Source organism: Kogia breviceps, chromosome 5 (assembly GCF_026419965.1).
Source record: "Kogia breviceps isolate mKogBre1 chromosome 5, mKogBre1 haplotype 1, whole genome shotgun sequence".
Taxonomy (NCBI): domain Eukaryota; kingdom Metazoa; phylum Chordata; class Mammalia; order Artiodactyla; family Physeteridae; genus Kogia; species Kogia breviceps.
In genome coordinates this window covers 51,926,439-51,950,076 of record NC_081314.1, presented here as the reverse complement: position 1 = coordinate 51,950,076, position 23,638 = coordinate 51,926,439, and the positions used below count along the sequence as shown (strand labels likewise).

The 23,638-nt window shown below is 36.7% G+C and overlaps 1 protein-coding gene and 1 long non-coding RNA gene across 2 annotated transcripts in view; one reads left to right on the top strand and one right to left on the bottom strand.

Moving 5' to 3' along the window:
* The window catches only part of LOC136794238 (uncharacterized), a 193,316-nt gene that overhangs the window by 155,219 nt on the left and 14,459 nt on the right, over positions 1-23,638 (top strand). The gene's annotated exons all lie outside the window — the stretch shown is intronic.
* SERPINI1 (serpin family I member 1) overlaps positions 22,675-23,638 on the bottom strand; it is a 71,926-nt gene continuing 70,962 nt past the window's right edge. Inside the window, exons 8-9 of the mRNA XM_059063655.2 lie at positions 23,348-23,437; positions 22,675-23,003 (exon numbers count right to left, since the gene is read on the bottom strand). Coding sequence (XP_058919638.1) covers positions 22,927-23,003; positions 23,348-23,437 — 167 coding nt within the window. The 3' untranslated portion in view covers positions 22,675-22,926. The remainder of the gene's footprint in view (positions 23,004-23,347; positions 23,438-23,638) is intronic.

Genomic DNA, 23,638 nt, shown 5'->3' with positions numbered 1-23,638 from the left:
TAATAGGTGCTCTATAAAATCTTTTGAAATCAATGAGTTTAATAAATTAATGGCTTTGAAAAAATAAAACCCATTTAGCATTAAAACTCTACTGCATATAATTCAATGTTGAATAATTCAAAGTCTATTACATTGATTTCCAGATATCTTGATATCCTTAAAGTATTTTGATTTTGAGGTTCCAGAAGATCATTTGGGGGTTCTGGTTTTATGGGTTGATGGAAATAGAGTCTATTAGGCTTTAACCTCTACTTTAAAATTTTCAGAGGCAGGGATTTTACTTTGTATTTGTCCAGACTTCAGCTTTTTATTAATGTAAGTGAGACTATTCTCCTTGTGATTGATGGGAGAGACCAAGAAATATGATTTAATTATAGGTAGCAAAATTTTGGCAGTAAATCATCAAATAAATTCACTCACTAATCTATCCAACCACCCATCTATTCATAATGGTTCTGTCCTGGAAGCTGGCACGATGGATGAACTAGGAAGTGTATGGTGTAGAGTGGTTCAATAACATCTTCCTGTTTCATGTTTATTGGGCACCCTCTGTGTGCTAAGTAACCCACAGAATACAGATCACAGTTCTCACCTTCAAAAAGTTAAGACATAAGAACCTCGTAAAGTCTCTGTGGAATGAGGCAAACTGCCAAACCAAAAAAAGAAAACAAAACTAAAAAGTAATGACTTCAATTTTACTCTTGATTCTTGATTCTTTCTTGCTCAGTCTGAAGAAATAAATCTGAAACAGAGCAGATGGGGCATATCCAGCCTATGTTCAGTTACCAGGCCATTGAAGTAGACCCATCCATCTGCAAAGGGCTATATTGAGCTGCCTTTATGGAAGAAGCTGCCTTGATTTGGGTTTTAAGAGATAATAAATTTCATCAATTTTTTAAAAGTTGTGATACAAAGATTAAAGAAAAGTTATTCTAGATATTTGCCTCTATTTAATTAGGCAGTAACCTGAGTTAGAAAAAAAATCCTTTTCTAAACGATATTTTAAAACGCCTGAGTTTCTAAATAATCGATTCATAAGTAAAGACATATGAAGAGGGTGAGATCTCTAAGCCTGTGGTAAGAGAAAGCACCTTCCCCTTCATTCTTCAGGACAATCGTCTAAAACACAAACATATTTGTAATAGAAATTTGAATTTATTCTATGAGCAATAAGGAACCATTGTTAGGTTTCATCACAAGATAATCTATAACAGCATTGTCTAAAATGGCTCCTGGGCACTGAAATGAGTCTAGCCCAACCTGAAATGTCCTGTAATTATAAAATACACACTAGATTTTGAAGACAGTATGAAAAAAGAAATGAAAACTATCTAATTGATATATTTTTATATTTACCACATGTTGAAATATATTTTGGATTGGTTGGGGTGAAGTATGTTATGAAATTAATTCCAAACTCTTTTATTTTACCTTTTTTTTTCTTTATTTTGACGCGCCACGCAACTTGCGGGATCTTAGTTCCCCAGCCAGTCAAACCCGTGCCCCCTGCAGTGGAAGTGCAGAGTCCTAACCACTGGACCACCAGGGAATTCCCTTTTATTTTACCTTTTTAAAGTGGCTATTAGAAAAATTTAGAATTGCATATGTGGCTTGCATTATATTTCTTTTGGGAACCAGTGTTGAGTGTTGAGCGAAACTTTTCCTGTTGCACTGAAATTGGCCTCTAGGACCTACAGATCAGGACAAGAAGTGCTAATTAGCTCCACATTCCAAAGACAGTAGCCAGAAATTGAGCTAAACAACGACCCTCTAAACTAAGATGTGGGGAAACAATGTCTTCTACAATCCCAACTTCCACCAAACAATACACTCCCAAGGGCAATGTTTATGGAGAGAGACTTTCCCCCTCCTTCCTGTGTGCACATTTCATCCACCTTCAAGCCAAGGGATGAGGCTTGGATGTAGGAGTTGGGAATAAGGCCTTGAAGGTCACTGCAAGAGACAGAGCTACACATTTTGCTCCCATCCCTGGCTGAATGCTTGATCAGTGGCAGGATCTTGGGACCACACTGATGCATCAGAGTGCAGTGGAGAGTGTGGTGGAAGAATTGTTCAGAAAGCTTGAAAGTGACTCTTGGACTGAACCATGGAGGCTGGTCTCTCCTACTAGTCTAGAAATGCATGAAAGCAGGAGGCTTGCTGTAATAGTTTGCCCAGCAAAAGGGACTGCTCTGTGATATTCCTGTAAAGAAAAGTCAGAGGGAGGGAGTCATTCCCCAAGTCTGTGGCCCTCAGAAAGAACAGAAGAGGACCACTTTGATTCCCAGGGCTTCCTGTGAAGGGGCATGGAGGTTAGAGGAGGGAGCAGAGTCTATAGGGTTGCCCAGGCATCCTGGCCAAGTGAGGGAACGTTCCACCTTATCAAGAATGCTGTACTCCCTCGTTTCATTTTCCCAATGCTGCTTGTATGCATGTGTGGGAAGGGGGGTGATGGTCGAGGGAGGTCAAGGTAAATCCTGTTCCTGAATTATTGACTGTTCTTTTTATGATATGAAGTACTTAGCATTGGTCCTCACCTATGAGCTCTAGTCCCAAGCACTCAGCTCTAGTCCCAACATCCTACTACATACTCACTTGTGTCACTGACCTAGTCAAAGGCTTTTAATGGCTTCCCATTGTCTGCAAGACAAAATTGTAATTCCTTAGAATATCATACTTATGGAATTTGGTCCATACCCAGCTTTCTAGCCTCTATCTGTTAACCCCAATCTTTCTGTGCTTTAACTTGATAGAACCACCAGGAGCTGCTAACTTTTGCTTGAAATCATGCTTTCACTCACTCAGCAAATATGTATTATCTCTTATGCATCCAGGCGCTCTTCTAGGCATTAAGGATGTAGGAGGAAAATCAGACATTCTTCCTTTCAATACAGAGCTAACAGTCTAATAAATAGGATATATTTTGTCTGGGTAAAATTCTGTCCCTGCTTCTTGAATATGTGTCTCTTCCATCACAGCTTAAATATTATCTCCACTGTGAAGCTTTTCTTCAGATAGGGTAAAGGCTATCTGGCTCCGTACTTTGTATCTATTGTTTGATGGAACCTTCTATTACTTGATTATCTCTCCACCTAGTCTGAGATCTCATCGAACTGTGTTTGATCTATCTTTGGATCTACAACATCTGGCACATTATGGGTGCTTAAAAAATGCATGCTGAAATGCCTCAACCTTATTGTCATTTATTTAATTCTCTCTTTATTTCTTACTTTTGTATTTTCTCAGAGGTTATATAACAGCCAGAGACTTGGCAAGCCAAGTTTAGTTTAGAACAGTTACACAATCAAAATATGCTTTAAAGAAGTCTGTTCCAAGTAGCATTGGTTGAATGATTTAACATATTTCTTTCTGCATCTAAACAGTGAAGTCATTCCTGTCTTTTGAGCAAAAAGTGGAGTACATAGCTCCCGGAATTATTCTCAAAATCAAGGATAAACAGCTGCTATCATTTTGAAAATATAAAACTATTTTGACCACCAGAGGCTCATTTCAATGCATACAAAAATAGACCTATATATAATTAACCCAGACTTGCATGTTGCTAAGTTATAATCACTGAGTCATTGATTAAGGAGTGGCTTACATCTGGGACTTATCTTGAAAACAAGATTTTCTACCATTGAAATGGTTATTTTCCGTTCTTCAGTATTTGATAAAAACTAAAGTAATACAAGATTTCAAATGGCAATCTGTGACACTTTCAAAACCAGCAGTTGAACTTTATTAATCTCCTCTACTAGTGGGACTGAAATAAATAGTTATGTAGTTGATTAGAGCCCTAGACAACCTCAGAATTTACAAGGCACAAAAACATCAGAACAACCCCAGGCATCTGAAAGTGGCATCAAAGGAATGAGGGTCCCAGCCTCCCAAAGTGTCTGGCAGCTCAGCACTGTATGGGGGTTGTAGAAGCAGCAGACGGGATGGGACCACAAGGAGGAAATCTTGTGATAAGATAGCAGAAATCTGTGTATAAAATCTACCAAGTACCAACAGAATGATGGCCAAGTCAGGAGATGACAGCATGGCTGGATTATTACATAAGGCCAGCTATCCACAGATTCCTCAACCCCTCTGCTCTGTGCATGCCTCCTGGCTCTCAGATGCAACTCCAGAAAAATGTCAGGGAATGAATCCTGAAATGAATTAGATTTATTTTTACCACCTGGTGCAATGGGCTTGACGTATAAATCAAGTTGACTTAGAGGAAAAAAATAACATTTCTTGCCTACTTGAGTTTAGAAGCTGCTGTGCAAATATGTTGCACTATATTCCTGTGCATTTGTGTGTTTTTCTGAAGGATATATTTCTAAAAGTGAAATGCTGGGTCAAAAGATATGTATCTTTCACATTTCGGTAGGTACTACCAAATCATCCTCTAAATTTTTATTTTTCTACTAACGACATATAGGAGTGCCCTTTGTCTGATTCCCTTGCCAATATTTATTAATAGCTTCTAAAGATTAATTTACTTAAAATATTTCCTTTGGTTTATTTCCACAGAAATATCTATCTCTCTCTCTTTTTTTTTTTTGTGGTACGCGGGCCTCTCACTGTTGTGGCCTCTCCCGTTGCGGAGCACAGGCTCCGTGGCCATGGCTCACGGGCCCAGCTGCTCCGTGGCATGTGGGATCTTCCCGGACCGGGGCACGAACCCGTGTCCCCTGCATCGGCAGGCAGATTCTCAACCACTGCGCCACCAGGGAAGCCCAGAAATATCTCTTTTGGTGTGCTTCCAGAAAAGCCTTGCCCAAAGATAATTGCATTTAGCTCAATTTCATTCAAATCCAATGTCATTAATTCACTTTTATCATCCATTTCCTTTGCTTTGAGGACGTGCAGAATAGAGGTGGAAGATAGGAGAGTAACACTCAATAGGTGGTTACTTTGAATCGAGCACTTTATAAATAGTATTTCTCATCCTAATGACATTATTTCAGTGATTCTCAAAGAGTGGTCTCTAGGCAAGCAGCATCAGCGTCACCTGGGACCTTTGTAGAAGTGAAAATTCTCAGGCCCTACCCTAGACCTGCTGAATCAGAATCTCTGTGGAGGGCCCAGCACTCTGTTTTCTCTTTTTCAAGCCCTTTAGGTAATTCTAAGGTACCCTACATTTTGAGAATCACTGCATATGCCCATTTCAAGGAGGAGGAACTGAAGGACTAAGTAACTTGCTCAAGATCATCAGCTATGACTTCAAAATCAGCACAGTGCTTCCTCCTTGTGTGGAGGTAAATGTTAATAGGATCCAAGGTATGAGATATGCTGTTGGGGGAGAACAAAATGGTAAAGTAAGACAGAGTAGAACTTTGAGGAAACCAAAGCAGCAAAAGCCTGTGGATAATCCTTATGAGGAAACAGGGCTCCAAAACTAGGAGAGGGAGACAGACTTTCCCAGTATATCCGTTGGGCCTGAAATTGACCCTGCAGCTATGATTCCTTTCATTCTCACAAAATATACCAGAAATGTGGATCGTAGATAGTATGCAGGGCATAAGCTCATGATTATGGGTTAGAATTATTGTAGTCCTGAAAACACAGCAAAAGACAGAGGCAAAGTTGGAAGAAGACAAATTTATCTTGTGCTCAAATTAGAGCATCTTTGTCAGAGATGATTATTCGACCCTGAAATGTTTTTGGCTTTTTAAAAAGCAGAAAATATTGCACTTTGTGTGGTAAAAAGTTTGGGTCACAGAAGTATGTGGGAACTAGAAAGTTTTGGGCAGAGGAGAGAGTTCACTGTAACTCACTGTTAAGTACAAAAGAAAATAAGTTCTACGAGATAGAGACTTTCCCTAGCTCTCCTTATCTGCTCACATAGAAATATAGCTTGAGCTGTAGATAGCAAATGGCCGCTCCTCATTTCATTCAGGAATGTAACCTTGGAAAAGGAGTCCATTGGGTAGATTCTTAATTTCAAGAGCCCTTTGAATCTGGAAGTAGGGTAAATACAACTTTGGCTTCTTATCATGTACCTGAGTGCCCATACCAAGATCTCCTGGGTTGATCTCCAGGAAAGGGCAGTGTTTTTCTTTTTTCATCAAATCATAAAATAACCAGAAAATTTTTTGATCAGCTTGGGGGAAAGTGATATGGGTAGCAGGGTATTATACAGTGGTTCTCACACTTAAGTGTGTATCAGAATCACCTGGAGGGCTTGTTAAACACAGGTTGCTGGGCTGGACTCCCAGAGTTTCTGATTCTTTAGGTTGGGGGTGAGGCCCAAGAATTCGATTTTCTAACGAGTTGCTTGGTGAAGCTGATACTGAGAACCACTGGTGTAGGGAAAAGAGTTTGGATTTGGGAGTAAGATCACCTGTGTACCTCTCCAAGTCGTAACCTAATTTCCAAATTCCCTTGGACAAATCACTTAACCTTCCTGATTTGGGATTTCTCTTTTGTAAATTAGGCAAGATGGTAATAACACCAAATTAATGAGGTTGCCCAGAATTTGGGGGAGGACCAAATGCAGTGATGAAGGAAAATGTTTGTGAATAATGGATAACAATTTGTGTGTGATGGTTAACTTTAGGTTTCCACTTGCCTGGACTAAGAGATGTCCAAATAGCTAGCAAAACATTACTTCTGGGTACATTCATGAAGGTGTTTCCAAAAGAGATTAGCAACTGAATCGGTAAACTGAGTAAAGAAACCTGCCCCCATCAGTGTGAATGGGTATCATCAATCCTTTGGAGAGCCCTAATGGAACAGAAAGGCAGAAGAAGGGCAAATTCTCTCTTCCTCTTCTTGAGCTGGGATGCCCCTCTTCTCCTGTGCTTGGACATTGCAGGTCCTTGTTCTTGGACCTTCAGATTCAAACTGAATTATATCATCAGCTTTTCTGGTTCTCCAGCTTGCAGACAGCAGATTGTGGGACTTCTCGGCCTCCATGACCACATGAGCCAATTCCTATAATAAATCTCCTCTTACATATATCTCTCTATATATATCCTATTGGTTCTCTTCCTCTGGAGAACCCTGATAAATACAGTGTGTTTCTTCCACTTTATTTTTATAGTTCAAAACAAAACAAAACTCCTCCATCCACAAATTTATCTCCAGATGGCTCTGCCTTGGTTTTCTCAGGGCTGATGTAAGCCAGAGTAGGTGAGCAGTCTATCACAATTGGTAAATTCTGGTAGACGATATTTGTGACCTACCCAATAGCCAACTCTTTCTCCTTTTTTCTTGTTAACAGAACATTAATTTCGTTCAAGAATGGGATAGCTTTGTGCTCAAGGACAAAGAGTCCCTCCCTTAGCCCAGGGATGTGAATTGGTCTAAGCCCATCTTGGCAACCTTGACTTTTTCTCAGGTGAATCATGTTAATAGGGTCAAATTCATACATTCAACATATATTTATTCAGTGCCGAGCATTGTTCTTGGTGCCAGAAAACAAAGATGAACAAGAATGAGAGGCCTATGTTGGACAAATAATAAGTAATTTCTGCCATGAAATAAAAGTGCTGTGTGCCGTCAGGCTATGTAATTGGAATTCTAACCTGTTCTGGGGGAAGCGAGAGGAAAGGGGTACTAAGGAAAATTTCCGTTAAGTGGTACTTTAAGAATTAAGGATGGGGCTTCCCTGGTGGCGCAGTGGTTGAGAGTCCACCTGCCGATGCAGGGGACACGGGTTCGTGCCCCGGTCCGGAAAGATCCCACATGCCGCGGAGCAGCTGGGCCCGTGAGCCATGGCCGCTGAGCCTGTGCGTCCGGAGCCTTTGCTCCGCAACGGGAGAGGTCACAGCAGTGAGAGGCCTGCGTACCAAAAAAATAAAAAAATAAAAATAAAATATATATATATATATATATATATATTTCAAGCTTTTATAAAGGCCGTGAAATGGAAAGAAACTTTGCACAATATACAGATTGGAGATATCAAATGGAGTCAGATCATATAAGGTCTGGTAGTTTCTGTTGGGAGTTTCAGACTTTAACCAAAGGGAAAAATGGGAAGTCACTGAAGAATTTAAGCTTACTCATAAAAACAGATTTGCATTGAGAAAAAAATTACTCTGGCTACCCATAAAGAATGAACTGAAAGGGGACCAAATGGGCATGTGAAGCCCATTAACAGACACTGCCAAAAGAGTTGGTCAGAGTTTGGACTAGAGCTGCTCAGTCCAACATGGTTGGCATTAGCCACATGTGGCTACTGAGCACTTGAAAATGTGGTTTGTCCAAATTACAGGGTGCTGTAAGTATAAAGTACACACCAGATTCCAAAGACTTAGTAAGAAAAAGTTAATAATATTTTATATTGATTACATGTTAAAATGATAATATTTTGGATATATTGAATTAAACAATATATCTTATGAAATTTAACTTCACCTGTTTCTTTTTCCTTTTTTAATGGAGCTACTGGAAAATACAAACTTATATGGGTGACTTGCATGTGTGGATTACATTATATTTCATCAGATGGTGCTGATCATTGTGTTGACAATGGAGATGGAAAGAAGTAGACATGTTTGAAAAGTATTTAGGAGACTAAATTGAGTAATTTGATGATTTATTGAGAAAGAAAGGATTATCAAGGATCATATCTCTGTTTCTGGAATAAATAATTGGGTGGATATATCATTTCTTACGATATAAAATGAGGAGTTGGACAGAGGAGGATATGAAAGGTAATGTGTTACATTCAGTCACATTGAGTTTGATGTTCCCCCAAACAGATGCCTGAGCCGGACATATGTATTTAGGAGTTGCTGAATAAAGCTATGGGAGTGGTTGAGTTTAAGGGGAAACTAATAGTTTAAAGAAAAAAGAAGACTGAGAAGCAGCCATCAGAGGAATAAGAGGCAAACTAGGAGAGCATTATCAGAATGAGTGAGATGTCACCATATCAAAGACTATTGAGACAAAAATCACAGAATGTTGATAGCTTCTGAAACTCAGCGATAAGCACATGGTATTTCATTATTATTATTCTCTATTTGTGTATTTTTAAATTTCCATAATGAAAAATTGCTCTTGAGTTTTCTAGAGACCTGGGAAGACAAGGGCCAAAATGTGTTCTTTGGGGGTGGATTCAGCCTAATCATCCATAAATTTCTAAGATTGTACACATTTACAGTTCAGTTAATGAGAAAACAAACAGATGCAGATCTTAAGGCTCAGGGAGGCTTGTGCAGTGAAGAAATACCTTATGAACATTCTTTTTTCCATGGTCATAGCAGTGTAACTGCATGTAATTTGAGAAGGGGTAATGTGTGAAATGCAAGTACTCCTTGTACATGGTTGAGAAAGAGGATAAGAATAAGAACATTCAGATCATGTCCTATGAATTTTTATTCCATCCACTGCACCAGAGGAGGAACAAATCACAGAGATGTAAAAACTTAGATTTCAATAATATAATATGCAGTAGCTTAAATAAAAGCTGTTATATTCCAACTTCAGGATTTCCTGTTACTAACATTTTAGCCAGTGAGTATTGTCTGTCTTTGTGCTTGGTATATTATAATTATTTTGATTATGAGTTCAAATTCCTGGGATTTTGAGTATAATGGTTCTAAATGTCAGTAACCAATAGATCATGTGTCAATATTTTTTTTCTTCCCTAGACATGAGCAAGACTAGTATTCTAAGAGCAGTGAAAGTAAGAAAAAGCAAAGGTTTAAGTTACATCGATTGCATTAAAAATTTTAACACAATGTGAACTCTAGGAAAGCTTATTCTTAAAGTTCTTTCAAAAATGTACTAGAAATATATCTTTTTGTGGAGAAATATTTTGTCTGAATATGGGAAGAAAATACACAATTCACAAACGGGATATATAAGAATTAAGTATTGAAAAAAGTTTAAGTTTGCAGGTTAAGTCTGGATTATTCAATGAATGCTTTTGAAACAGCTGATCAATTGTTTGTAATAATCTATAATAAAATAGATTCCTAGCACCATATGTCCAAATATGCTAAAATAAACTCCATATGGGTTGAAATCCAAAGCAAAATGAAACAGAAATGCTAAAGATTATATAAGTGATTTTATATATATATATATATATATATGCAGAAAACATAAGGAGAAATATTGATAGATTTAACTATAAAATTCAAGACTTTAAAAACACTCTAAACCAAAATAAAAGGCAAAACACAACATGAAGGAAATATTTACAACATATGAGAAAATGTTAATATATTTAATATCAAAATGTTACAGAGCTATAAGAAAATAGACAAATGTGTAGTTAACATATAGACAAAAGGAATGAAACATTTTCCAAAAGTAAAAAGATAAATTCCATTTCCTGTAACTATTGGAGATTTTTTTTTCTTTTTGCGGTACGCGGGGCTCTCACTGTTGTGGCCTCTCCCGTTGAGGAGCAAAGGCTCCGGACGTGCAGGCCCAGTGGCCATGGCTCACGGGCCCAGCCGCTCTGCGGCATGTGGGCTCTTCCCGGACCGGGGCATGAACCCGTGTCCCATGCATCGGCAGGCGGACTCTCAACCACTGCGCCACCAGGGAAGCCCTCCTATACTTTTATTAAAAATTGTTCTATTTTTAGCATTGCCACTGTAGTATTTGGGGCAGATTGTTTTAGGCTATTGCTTTTATTTGTTTGTTTTTGCTTGCCATTTTGGGTTTGGGGCTTTTTTCAGTTCTGTTTTGATTCTGAAACTTATTCTCAGTGCTGAGTTCTTATATTGATAGCTTGAACTCCTCTCTCGGTGGAGAAATGCGCCCCAAACTGCTAAATTGCCTGCAAGTCTTTCCTCATCTGCTGTTATCACTTAGAGCTTCCATTGCATGTTGTATTTTCAAAGTATTTTAGCACTGTTTTAATTTGTGTTATGCCTGTGAAATGAGAATGCCATAAATACCCCCAAAGTAGGCTAGTTTATAAAGGATCAATAAATATCTTGATTTTTAAGAGAAAATAAAGACCCAAACTAAAAATCAGGATAACAGGTAAATATATTTAAATAAATGCAGTATGAAAATGAGTCTAGGGCTTCCCTGGTGGCGCGGTGGTTGGGAGTCCGCCCGCCGATGCAGGAGACACGGGTTCGTGTCCTGGTCCGGGAGGATCCCACATGCCGCGGAGCGACTGAGCCCGTGAGCCATGGCCGCTGAGCCTGTGCGTCCGGAGCCTGTGCTCCGCAACGGGAGAGGCCACGACAGTGAGAGGCCCGCATACCGCAAAAAAAAAAAAAAAAGAAAAGAAAATGAGTCTAAAGGAAGTGTTCCTTGCAACAGAAGAGGGGGAAGACTAATAACAAATGCTATTTTTAAAAAATACTTTAATAGGCTCCTGTTCAGACAGTATTTTTTAAATATATTATATGGCATACAATAAAATGCACAAATCTAAAGTTTGCATGGCTTAATTAATTTTGACAGATACCCACCCTGAGCTTCCCTCTCTCACACACCTCACACAGGATTCTAACTGCCTTAGTACATGTCTGTCTCTACCCCCACCTCTTTCTACAAGAGTGTAAGCTCTCTGAGGATAGGGGCTGAACCAAGTTCTCTGGCTTCCCTGTGACCTCACAGAGTCTGCTGGTCCTCAGTCAGTAATGAATAAATTAAAAAATGAATCACTATTCATTAATAGGATCTCCTGTTATCCTGCCTGACTTCTTTTCCTGGTGGCTCAGACCTGGGAAGAAATGATGGGAGTAAGCGTTGTTAATACCTGTAGCAGCCTCAGCCTGAGCGTGTGGGAAGGCGATCTATCAATCGAGTCTCTTCTTAAGTGCAGTTTAAAGTTCCTGAGAGAGAGAATCAGGCAAAAGGTGCAGTGTCCTGAGGATGACTGGTCCGGGAAACAAAGAGCTGTTTCAAGTATGTGGTTCTTGGAGTCAGAAGCAGAGACGTGGTATAAATCCTATCAATATCTATTAGTTGACACAGTAGGCCTGTGCAAGGGAGCTGTATAAGGTGCCAGCATTTGAAAATCCTTCCTGAAAATAATGTCCTGCATTATTCAACAGTATCTAATGAAAGCAACCTCACAAAGATCAAGCATTAATGTAAAATAAATGTGTCTTGATGATTGCAGACCACCTTGTATCTGGGATAAGTATATTACATAGTGTATTATTTTGATAAAATGTCAAGGACGAGAAACACGGAAAAAAAGGTGAAAAGGTATACAGCACGCTTGTGAGAATAAATCAGTCATATGTATGCTTAGAAAAGTCACAGTAGACGAACTGCTATAATAAACAAACGAACTCAAATTTAGTGGCTTAACTATACAAGTTTTGGTTTTTGCTCACACACAGGTCAAATGAGTCTTCCTGGTCCCTTGGCTCTTCTGGACATCTCTTCTACAAATGGCAGCTCAGGGAACCAGGCTCCTTCCCTCTTGGAGTTCTTCCAGCTCTTAGGGCCCGAGCCCCTCGAGAGATATTCCACACCCAGTCAGCAGATGAGGGCAGAGAAAGAGGTGAAATGACGTACATAATTGCTCACATACCTTTGGCCAGAATTTAGTTACTTAGCTGCACACCACTGCAAGGCAAGCTGGAATCTGCTGTTCCCAGGATAAAAAAGGAGCGAGTGGTGAAAAGTTAGCCATTTTTTTGCCAAAGGACTAGTCCTGTCTTTTGCCTTCTATGAACTGTTAGGTTTGGGGTTTTGAGGTGCCTTTTGACCACCTTCAGCCCACACCCCCCTACCCCTGGCCTCTGGCAGCCACCAATCTGTTCTGTTTCTGTGAGTTCAGTCTTCTTAGATTCCACAGGTAAGTGAGATCATGCAGTATCTTACTTAGCATAATGGCATCAAGGTCCATCCATGTTATAGCAAACAGCAGGATTGCCTGCTTTTTTTAATGGCTGAATAATATTTCATTGTATGTATACATCATCTTTTCTTTATCCACTCATCCATCCATGGGTACTTAGGTTGTTTCCATGTTTCAGCTATGGTAAATAATGCTGCAATGAATATGGGGGTGCAGATATCTCTTTGAGACAGTAATTTCATTTCTTTTGAAAGTATACCCAGAAGTGGAATTGCTATATCATACAGTAGTTCTAATTTTAATTTTTTGAGGAACCTCTGTACTGTTTTCCATAGTGACAGCACAAGTTTACATTCCTACCAGCAACGCACACGTGTTCCCTTTTCTCTACATCCTTGCCAATACTTGTTACTGCTTGTCTTTTTGATGACAGCCATTCTAAAAGGTTTTGATTTGCCTTTCCTTGATGATTAGTAATGTTAAGCACTTTTTAATTTACCTGTTGGCTATCGGAATGTCTTCTCTGAAAAAAATATCTATTCGTTTCCTCTGCTTATTTGATAATCATATTGTTTGGATTTTTTTTTCTGCTATTGAGGTTTTTGTTTTGATAATTGTTTTAAAATTTTTAAAAATCTAATTCTCTGAGGAAAATATCTTCTGTTTGACAGTAGCTGACATTCTTACTTTAAGAGGAAGCCACAGCAGGTACTAGGTCAGACCAAAGAAGATGGTTAGGGTTGCAAGGTGGGTATGGGAATGTCTCGGACCTAGTTTCGGTGGCCAGTACTTGAGTTTATTCCCCAAAGAGCAAAGAGCCGTTCAAAGATGCAAACACGGCCAGATGTGAGCAGGTGGGCACAGTACTCCATTCCTCCCTTAGAGAGGTTACCCAGGAATTGGTGGTCCTGGTGATGTTTTTGGAGAGAGATCTTCCCAAGGTTGGAAGACCATGAGGACTGTGAACTTGTTCTTGTCTACTTCCAGCCAGGTCATTGCCCAGGATCAGCTTATATGTCTGTCCACGGCTAGAAATCTTACCATGTAGGAACTCTGTCACCTTGTAATGATGTAAAACCTCTGCCCACAGAAATTCTTTCTGTGCCAGCAGTGGAGTAATCTCTGTTCCCTGGGCCTGAATGTCAAGGCCAAGGAGTTTGCCATGTATGCCTGGGCTGGGACTTCCCACAAGTAGGTCTAGCTGTGGCTATCACAGAGGAGAAGCTGTTTTCCTAACTCCAGAGACTAGGTTTGGGGATCAAAACATGCTTTACTAATAGGGACAGAACTTCTAGCTGACAAGATAAACTTATAGGATTTGCTGTATCTCTATTCTCCATTAAAGTATTGTATTTTTTTTCCACCTTTTCCTTTTTACAGACCAGATCAATAGACAAGCACTTCTTTGTTGCAGTAAGTTATGTGCTGAAGCAAATAAGTGTGGATTCAATATGATTATGCAGCCACATGAGCATTACTTCAGAGAACATCTCTTTAGAAATGTTTCTATCTCCAAGTAAACAATTTCTTATATTTCTTTGACATTAACAATGGAATGGTTGGTTTGATGAGTTAAGTAAATTTTTCAAACCAAAAAGAAAACTGAAATCATGCATTTTGGCAGGTTTTCTTTCAGTACAGAGGGAAATAAATCAGCATATCTAGCAAAAAAAACAGTCATCTGAAGGGCTTTGTTGCCTCCTGTTTGAAATTTATATAGAATGGACCTCTTTACCCCCACTCCTGGTGAACTCACCTTTTCATCTATGCCCAGCTGCACCCAGTATGAGCTTCTATCCTAATATCATCTGCTTAAACAGTTGACTCCTTCAACTGGATTTCAAGAGCTTTAAGAGTCTGTTGGCTCTGTGTCTGATTCATCATTGTAGTTCTTTGTAGCATGATTAACTAGTAATTAAGTGAATAAATATGGAAAAAATTTCAGTAAAAGCAAAAGTGATGACCAAAGTTGCAGATGGCAAAGGCTTTCATATAACTAGTTACAGGGATTTGCTTTAAAAATTGTTTTAATTGAAGTATAGTTATGTATAGTGTTATATTACCAGTAGTTTCAGGTGTACAACAGGATTTGCTTTTTAAAATGTTTTCAATGAGTCATTCCTTTTTTAAAAGTAAGGGACAACTTCTTTTTAAAAAGCCTTTAAATCCAAGTATGCAAAACAATCAGTCCCTTGTAACTACAGCCTAAAATTTCTGAATATAATATTATTTTACATGTTCAAAGCATTAAAAGAACTTTCTTTAATAAATCACAGGTTGTTCTCTCTACCAGTAATGGTAAAAGTGATCTTGAAAGAACCAACTAAACTCACTTTTCCCCATGAGTTTTTCATTATAGTTGAAACCAAGGTTCATAATTCCCTTTTAATCTGTGTGCTTTGACTATAGGATGAGAATCATAAAGAGATTTTCAACTGGAAGTTAGCAAGAATGAGTAGTTCACTTATAATTTTTGTCTTGAGTATATTACCAGGAAAGATTTTTTTTTTCCTTTTTTTTTTTTTAATGGCACACGCTGTGTTTTTCTCACAATTTTATGTCCATTCTGGCTGGCAGTGGAGTCTTCCATAGACATCAAAGGCATCATAGAACTGGTATAAAGAGCTTTTATTGGATCTTTAACCTGGAGTTTTTATTTCCAATGAGTCCAAAGTATTATTCTACTTGAAATCTGAATCAGAAATAGGCTAGACAGAATTGTGTCATAAAAATGAAGATGATTTTATTTCGGAAGAATGAAAGATTCTTACTCTATTCTATGAAAGTTGTCATTGAATGCCAGAGGCTCATTCCAGGGTGTACTTTTTATAGTTATGTTTAGATTCGAAAAGATAGTTCGTAAAGCTACCAACTGCTTTGTGCCTATTGTGAGGAGTATTTTTCTCACCTAACTTCTTTAAATGTTGAAATAAAAGCAGTTACTACACTTATCAGTTTATGAGGATTACAGTGACATCTTGTGGCATGTTGTTTTCCCTTTTAAAACTTGCCCAGGTAAAAACTAACACTTTTTGTTCTTGCTAAAGAATTTTAGCTTTATTAATGTAAGAGATATTAATGAAAAAACTCAGAAACTACTATTTGAAGTAGAAGCCAAATGAAAAAAATGCATTCCACCTTATTTGGTTCAAGTAAATATTTCTGAACAATTTCAATTAGAAAAATATTTTCTTTCAGAAATACCAAGATCTAGCATTCATTTAAAATTTTCTTCCATTGACATCATTATGACATAGGAAATGCCCTAGAAATCAATCCATGTAAAGACACTGAAATTAAAAATTAAAAGTCTGTTGCTAAGGAAGTATTGTGTGATTATAGCTTCTATAGCTTATGAATTGTTAAGACCAGCTAATTATAAACAATCTTATTAGAGGAAAGATTTTTATTGGAAGAAAAAAAAATTTCAGGACAAAATTAAACCTCTGGCATTTAATCTGATAATTATCAGCCTCCTCATGGATTGCCTCTAATTAGCATGTACAGTATGTAAGGCGAGAATGTTAAGCTACATTAAGAGATGTAATTTTTTTTAAAAAAAGATAAACTAGATTTAATATTCCCACCATCCCACTCTACCCTCCTTACATGCATTCCGGTCATTAACAGTCACTTCTATGTGATGGATGTCAGAAAAATTCTTCTTTCAGATGTCTTTTAATGACCAAGTTCAGTCTGCTTCAGATACTGCAGAGTCATTTTGCTGAAAATAATTACTATTTGCAAGTAACTTGTGAATATTTGCTGTTCTACTCCCTTTTTCCTTTCCTCTCTCACACACTCTCCCCTCCCCTCTTTTTGAACTTGAACTTCTAAATAACCCTTCTGAGAGCCAATGAAAGCAATCTCCCTTGGAATTTATATGTGACAACATTTCCACTCACTATGTACTTTAATAAATGTGATTCCTTCACAAGTCTTGCTGTGAATAATATGCTAGTTCATCTAATTCAAGACATCAGTTGTAGGACATTCCTTTGTTTTACGTACAGCTTAGAAAGAAAAAAATCACTTTCAGTAAAACTATGTCATGTTAAACAGAATGTTTATTTCAAACTCATTTGAAACATTAAGTATATCTTCTATTTAGACTTAAATACATTTTATTGTAGATCATACTTATGTATATATTACAAAGAAAATATAAGCAAAGTAAAATGTTACTAAAATACAGAGTCCAGCTCCAAGTCACTTTCTGTGCAGTGACTGATGTCCGCGTTTGCCCACACCATTATCCTCTACAGCAATAAGAGCACTGGTGTGGTGACACAGTCATGCCCATAGTGCAACTTTTGTCTCTAGGACTTTCTTCTAAGCTATTGATAACTATTCCACAAGTTTTGAAACTGGCACTTTATCTGACAGAAAAATCAATGAAAGGTTTTCAGATGATAACCAGGATTCACAATGCTTCTTCAAATAGCCATTATGATTCTTTCTCAAATGGTTTGTGGACTGAGAAGCCAAGAGATTACAGTCAGACAGCCGTCAGGCAACAAGATTACTGTGTGCGCGGGCAATGCCATCTAAGTCTTGGTTGTTACCTTCACCAGCAATTGTAAGACACCATTGATCACTCCATTCTCTTAATGTTAAAATGTGAAAAATTATGTGCCTTAGAAGAGCTGAAATGTGGTAATGTTAATGCTAATTGCTAGCCTTTCATGACTGACTGCTATGTGTCAAGTACTTACTATATTCCTCATACACATTATATCATTTAATCCTCATTTAATCCTATGAAGTAGGTGTTACTATTTGAATATACAGATGAAAATTAAACAACCTTGTTCCAAGGAGAGACATCTAGTAAGTGGAAGATCCGGTGTTTAAACTTGTTTCTCTCTCATGCACACAGCCCGTGTGTTTCCATAGGTACCTGGTTATAAATATTTAAGCAGAAAATACTTGAAGGAAGGTGACTCAATCATATAGAAAAAGATGATCTCTCCATCAGCAATTTTCCTTGAATAACAGATAAAGAGCAATTGCATGAACAAGTGTCAGATTTATATGTTTGTGAATTATCACAAAATTTTCAGGAAAGGGGAGAGATGAAACACTGTCTCCTATTTGAAAAAGAGAAAAAACTGCTATATCAGCTAGTAGCTGGGATGACTGCTGAAAAAACATTTTCTGGAACGTGCCATATGTCACAAATAACCATGTAATTTTCCCCCAAATAGACAAAAAAAACTGCAATTTTCAAAGAGAGGAAAAGTGTGGCTATACTCAATACATAATAAAGGGTGAATGTGGACAAAGGACAGTACATGTTTTATTTGCATTGGTTTTATTTTATTTTATTAAACACCTTTTTCACAAATCCATGCATCTTTGTCTCATCAAAATCAGAAGCCAATATATATATAATGCACCTTTAGCTTTTAGCTTATTAATGTTAAACTATCTTCTACAAGTAAACTGATTATTTTGTGGAAATATCTCTCCCAGTTTTCATGACACAGTTTTTTTCATTAGCTATTTTTATGTGCATGTAGAGGCTTCAAACTCCCTCAAGAATAACTTAGTTGGCAGACATGAAACAAAGCAGCTGAGTTAAGTTTCATATTCTCTAGGTTTGCTCTCTTAGAAGAAAACATAGGGGAAAATATCCTGATACTGGTCTTGGCAATAAGTTTTTGGATATGACACCAAAAGCACAGGCAACAAAAGCAAAAGCAACAAGTGGGATTACATCAAACTAAAAAGCTTCTGTAAAGCAAAGGTAACTATCAACAAAATGAAAAGGAAACCTACAAAATGAGAGAAAATATTTGCAAACTATATATATGACAAGGAGTTGATATCTAAAATATATATCCAAAGGAAAAGAAATCAGTATCTTGAAAAGATATCTGTAGCTCCCGTGTTTATTGCAGCATTATTCATAATAGGCATAAAACAACCTAAGTATCCACTGATGTATGAATGGATAAAGAAATGTAATATATGCATTCCTGTGTAACATATGTATATATACATATATATAAATACACACAAATGTATACACACACACACAAAGGAATATTATTCAGCCATAAAAAGATGGATATCCTGCCATTTGCAACAACATGGATGACTCTGAAGGATACCATGCTAAGTGAAATAAGCCAGACAAAGACAAATGCTGTATGAACTCACCCATAATGCAGAATCTGAAAATAAAATAAAATAAAATAAAATAAAATAGCAGAATACATAGAGACAGAATAGAATGGTGGTTGCCAGGGCTGAGCGGGTTATTTATAACAGAGATAAACTCAGAAGGCCTTGTGCTATGTGCAATAAGCCAGACAAAGGAAGACAAATACTGTATGGTATCAGTTGTATGCGAAATCAAAAAAAAATAAAATAGACTCATAGAAACAGAGAGAAGAATGGTGGTTTCTAGATGCTGGTGGGTGGGAGAAATGAGATATTGATCAAAGGGTACAAACTTTCAGTTATAAGATGAATAAGTTCTGGAGATCTAATGTACAGAATGGTGACTATAGTTAAGAATACTGTATTGCATGCTTGAAATTTGCTAAGACAGTACATCTTAAGCATTCTCACCATACACACACACACACACACACACACACACACACACACAAAGGTAACTGTGTGAGGTGATAGATGTGTTGGTCAACTTGATTGTGGTAATCATTTCACAATGTATACATATATCAAATCATTGCATTGTAAATTTTAAATATATACAATTTTATTTGTCAGTTATACCTCAGTGAAGCTGAAAAATGATTTAAAATAAAAGCAGATGTATAATTGTTATTGATTTCCTCCCCCCAAATATAAGAAAAATAGAAAAGTTTTTATAAGCTGGCTGTGCACATTGTGTGTGTGTGTGTGCATGTGTGTATCTGTGCTAACTCATACATTTTAAAGGAAATGGAACTGAACTATACTTTTTAATTTTTCTCCTCAAAAAATTAAGAATATAACTACCATATGATCCAGTAATTCTACTCCTAGGTATATATCTGAAGAAAATGAAAACACTAATTTGAAAAGATACATGCACCCCAGTATTCATAGCAGCATTATTTACAATCGCCAAGATATGGAAGCAATCCAAATGCCTATTGATAGATGAATGAATGGATAAAGAAGATGTGGTATATGTATATGTATGGAATATTACTCAGCCATAAAAAAGAATGAAATTTTGCCATTTGCAACAATGTGGATGGACCTAGAGGGTATTCTGCTAAGTGAAATAAGAGAAACAAATACTGTATGTTGTCACTTGTATGCTGAATCTAAAAAATAAACAAATGAATACAACGAAAATGTAACAAACTTACAGATATAGAGAACAAACTAGTGGTTACCAATGGGGAGAGGAAAGAGGGCAGAGGCAAGATAGGGTAAGGGAGCTAAGAGGTACAAACTACTATGTACAAAATAAATAAACCACAAGGATATATTGTACAGCAGTGGGAATATAGCCAATAATTTATAATAACTTTAAATGGAGTATAATCTATAAAAATTTTGAATTCCTCTGTTGTATATCTGAAAGTAATATAATATTGTAAATCAACTATACCTCAATTTAAGAAAAGAAACTAAAAAGAAAAAGATTTACTTTTTCAATAGAAAGGAAATTATTAGAATTATTAGAAAGGAAATTATTAGAAAAGAAATTATAAACAAAATCAAACAATAGGAAAAACTTGGTACTATCAAGTATTCTATTTTTAAGCACTCCACAAACATGCTAATAACAAGGCAGAATCCATTTTCATTTAAGGGACATCTAAATTGTATTGAAATATTTTATGGTAAACATTCTGAATGATAGAGTTTAATCTTACGTCAGCTAACACAAATTGCATTTTGGGCTTTATAAAAGCCACATGCTTGTCTAATAATGTTTACTCTTCCTTATAGGTAACTAATTTAGTTGACTGATGGCTACACAGGTATAGCAATATATGTAATGCTTAGGAAGTAGTGATATGGTAATAAAGAACATCACAAACTCAGAATATCAATACTGAATCAACATTAGTTAGCCCAACCTGTGTACATTATAAATGAAAGCAAGAATACTGGTCTCCAGTAACCTCAGCTTTATGAATATAAATAAGTCTTCTGAATATACAAGCAGTAAAAGATTCAGTGCTAAGTATTGTGTCCTTGGATACTCATAAATTCTTTCATGGGCATTGCCTATAAATGTCTTTATATTTTTAAAAACTGTATTTCAAGTGTTCTAATATGCAGAGGAAGTCTGCATTTTTTCCATGTGTAACAGAAAAAAAAGCTTTAGGGTAAAACCATTTTTTTCTTTTTGTACAAATTCATAGCACTGTTAATGTAAACTACAACCCCAACTCCTGAATCTCTCCAAGTTGCATGAAAATTATACAGTTTTTTTGTTTCCATAAGTAAAAATATCAAACATGTAAACTTATGTTAAGTGGAGCTTTGCTATCAACCTGAATCCGTGGGTCTGCAGCCATGGCATCACCTGGGAACTTGTTAGAAATATAAAATCTCTGGTCCCACCGCAGATCTACTAAATGAGAATTTGCATTTTTAATAAGATCCCCAAGTGATTCCATTACACATAAATTTGAGAAGCACTAATTTAGGATACTTCATTGATTGACCTAACTTTTTATAAATTAATCATATTTAAACAACTAGTGTATAAGTGTTCCACCTGTATCCTTTATTTTAGCAATATTCAAGGTTTAGTGTATAACAAAATCACCAAAGGAACTTGTTTAAAATGCAAATTTTCAAGTTTTTTCTCCAAGTTTAGAATTCAGTATGTCAAGGGTCAGGCCTGGTTGCTTCAAACCACAACTCTCCTGAACAGAATTAAAGTTAATTATAATATCAATTATTCTTAACAGCTCCAAACCATAGTAAAATACCTAACACACAAGAGAGAGTCACATACAAACTGTTTCTGTTAAATTTTGAAATGTTTCAAACTTTTTCAGAAATTATTAATCATAGAATCAAAAATTTGGCAATAAATGGACCTGGTTCCATTCATGGAACACGACAAGACCATTCTTTTTTTTTCTTCCCCCCAAAGGAATGCCATTATTTCAGCCACAGGATAACAAAATAATTTACTGGAGAACTTAGGAAATTGACACTGTCCCCATTGGAATCGACTACTCTTATACTAGAAAATAAGAAAATAAGACCAAAATATTATGCAAATGACTTATTACAACTCTCAAGAGGTCTCAAACACAAATGCATCCCGGAACCATCAGGTAACCAATGGGAGAAACAAGGAATGTGTTATTCCAGTTACAGACATTCAAATTCAAAACATGAAAACCTCTTGCACAGAACAAACAAAAACATCCCTGTGGGCAGCTCTCAACCTATGATCTGCTAGTTTCTAGTATCTGTACTAACAGAGTTTTTCTAGTTAATTCTCCGGTGACATACCAGAGGACATATTTTTATCATTAATTTGCTCATTTGGCTTATTGGGGGACTTTTGGGAACTATGTTACAGTTCAGATTTTACTTGCCACAGCAAAACATGGTGATATATCAGGCTCATAATCTACATCACCCTTATGAAGCCAATGATCTTTAAAGACAAAGTCAGTAAGCTATAGCTATAATCTATGGGTTGGCATAGCCCTAATTTTTTCTAACAAGTTTGTGATGGAGCCACACAGAAGATGTTCAGTGTGCAGGTTTTTATATTACACTAAACACTGTCTTCAGAGAAACAGCAATTAGAATTTTTGCAGAGTACCTGTACCTCACTTGTTGTTGCTTGTTATGTATAAGTGTATGATGCTAATTTACTTTGGTGCTTTGTTTCTGCATGATTATAAAAGACTTAAGATGTCCAGAAACATCATTGTTTCCAAATTTCACCTAGAGGTATCTTTATACTACAACTTCTAAAATGAAAAACAGAGCTGTTCACATGTTCACTATGTACTTTTATTTTAAATACTAGCACAACATACACAATGACATGACAGGATCATTACCTCAATAATACGGTTAACATTCCTTGACAAGTTGGCTTATAATTTACATACATTGTTTTTATAGGGAGCTATTTTAAGTATTATCTTAAGATATATTGTAAAACACAAGTCTCAAATATATACCAGTTGCAAACATAATGTGCTTAGTTACTATTTTCCTTATTATTTAAATAAAATGATTTAAAGTTCCTCAAAATCATGCCCACTGGTGTTCATGGTTTCAGGATGCATGACTCGTCCCATGAATAGGATTGTACCTGCATTGGGTTGGGAATGAACAAAAGAGGAGTTGAACAAAAGATATTTATTTTCCTTCTTGCTTACAATTAGCAATGTTATAATTGTACATTATAAATGAAAGCAAGAACACTCGTCTCCAATAACCTCAGCTTTATGAATAAACTATAAGTTTTCTGAATATAAAAGCAGTAAAAGATTCAGTGATAAGTATTGTGTCCCTGGATACTCATAAATTCTAAAGATAAAATTTTCATCTAAAGAATCATTTGAACACATCTGATAAATAATGCAGAAAATGTTTTCAATTAAAAAAATGATTTCTTTTTAGCTTATTAAAGTTCTGTTCTCATAGCAGACTTACCTGTTCTCCTGTTCCTAATAAGAAAGAAAAATGGATGGTCGACAATAACTTGAGGATACAGCACAGCCATCCTGCTAATTGCAATCATTCCTGTAATGCAGAGAGAAAGTAATTACATGTCTGTGGATGTGCGGGGACTAATGAGTAATTTCTCCAAACTATGTTTAATGCAAAGGTAATGATTTACACGAAACAAGATTATAAAGACTTAGAGAAAAATTGTAAATGTATTAACATTTGTACTTGATCTTAAAAAAACCCCAATACACACACACATCCCATCCCATCATC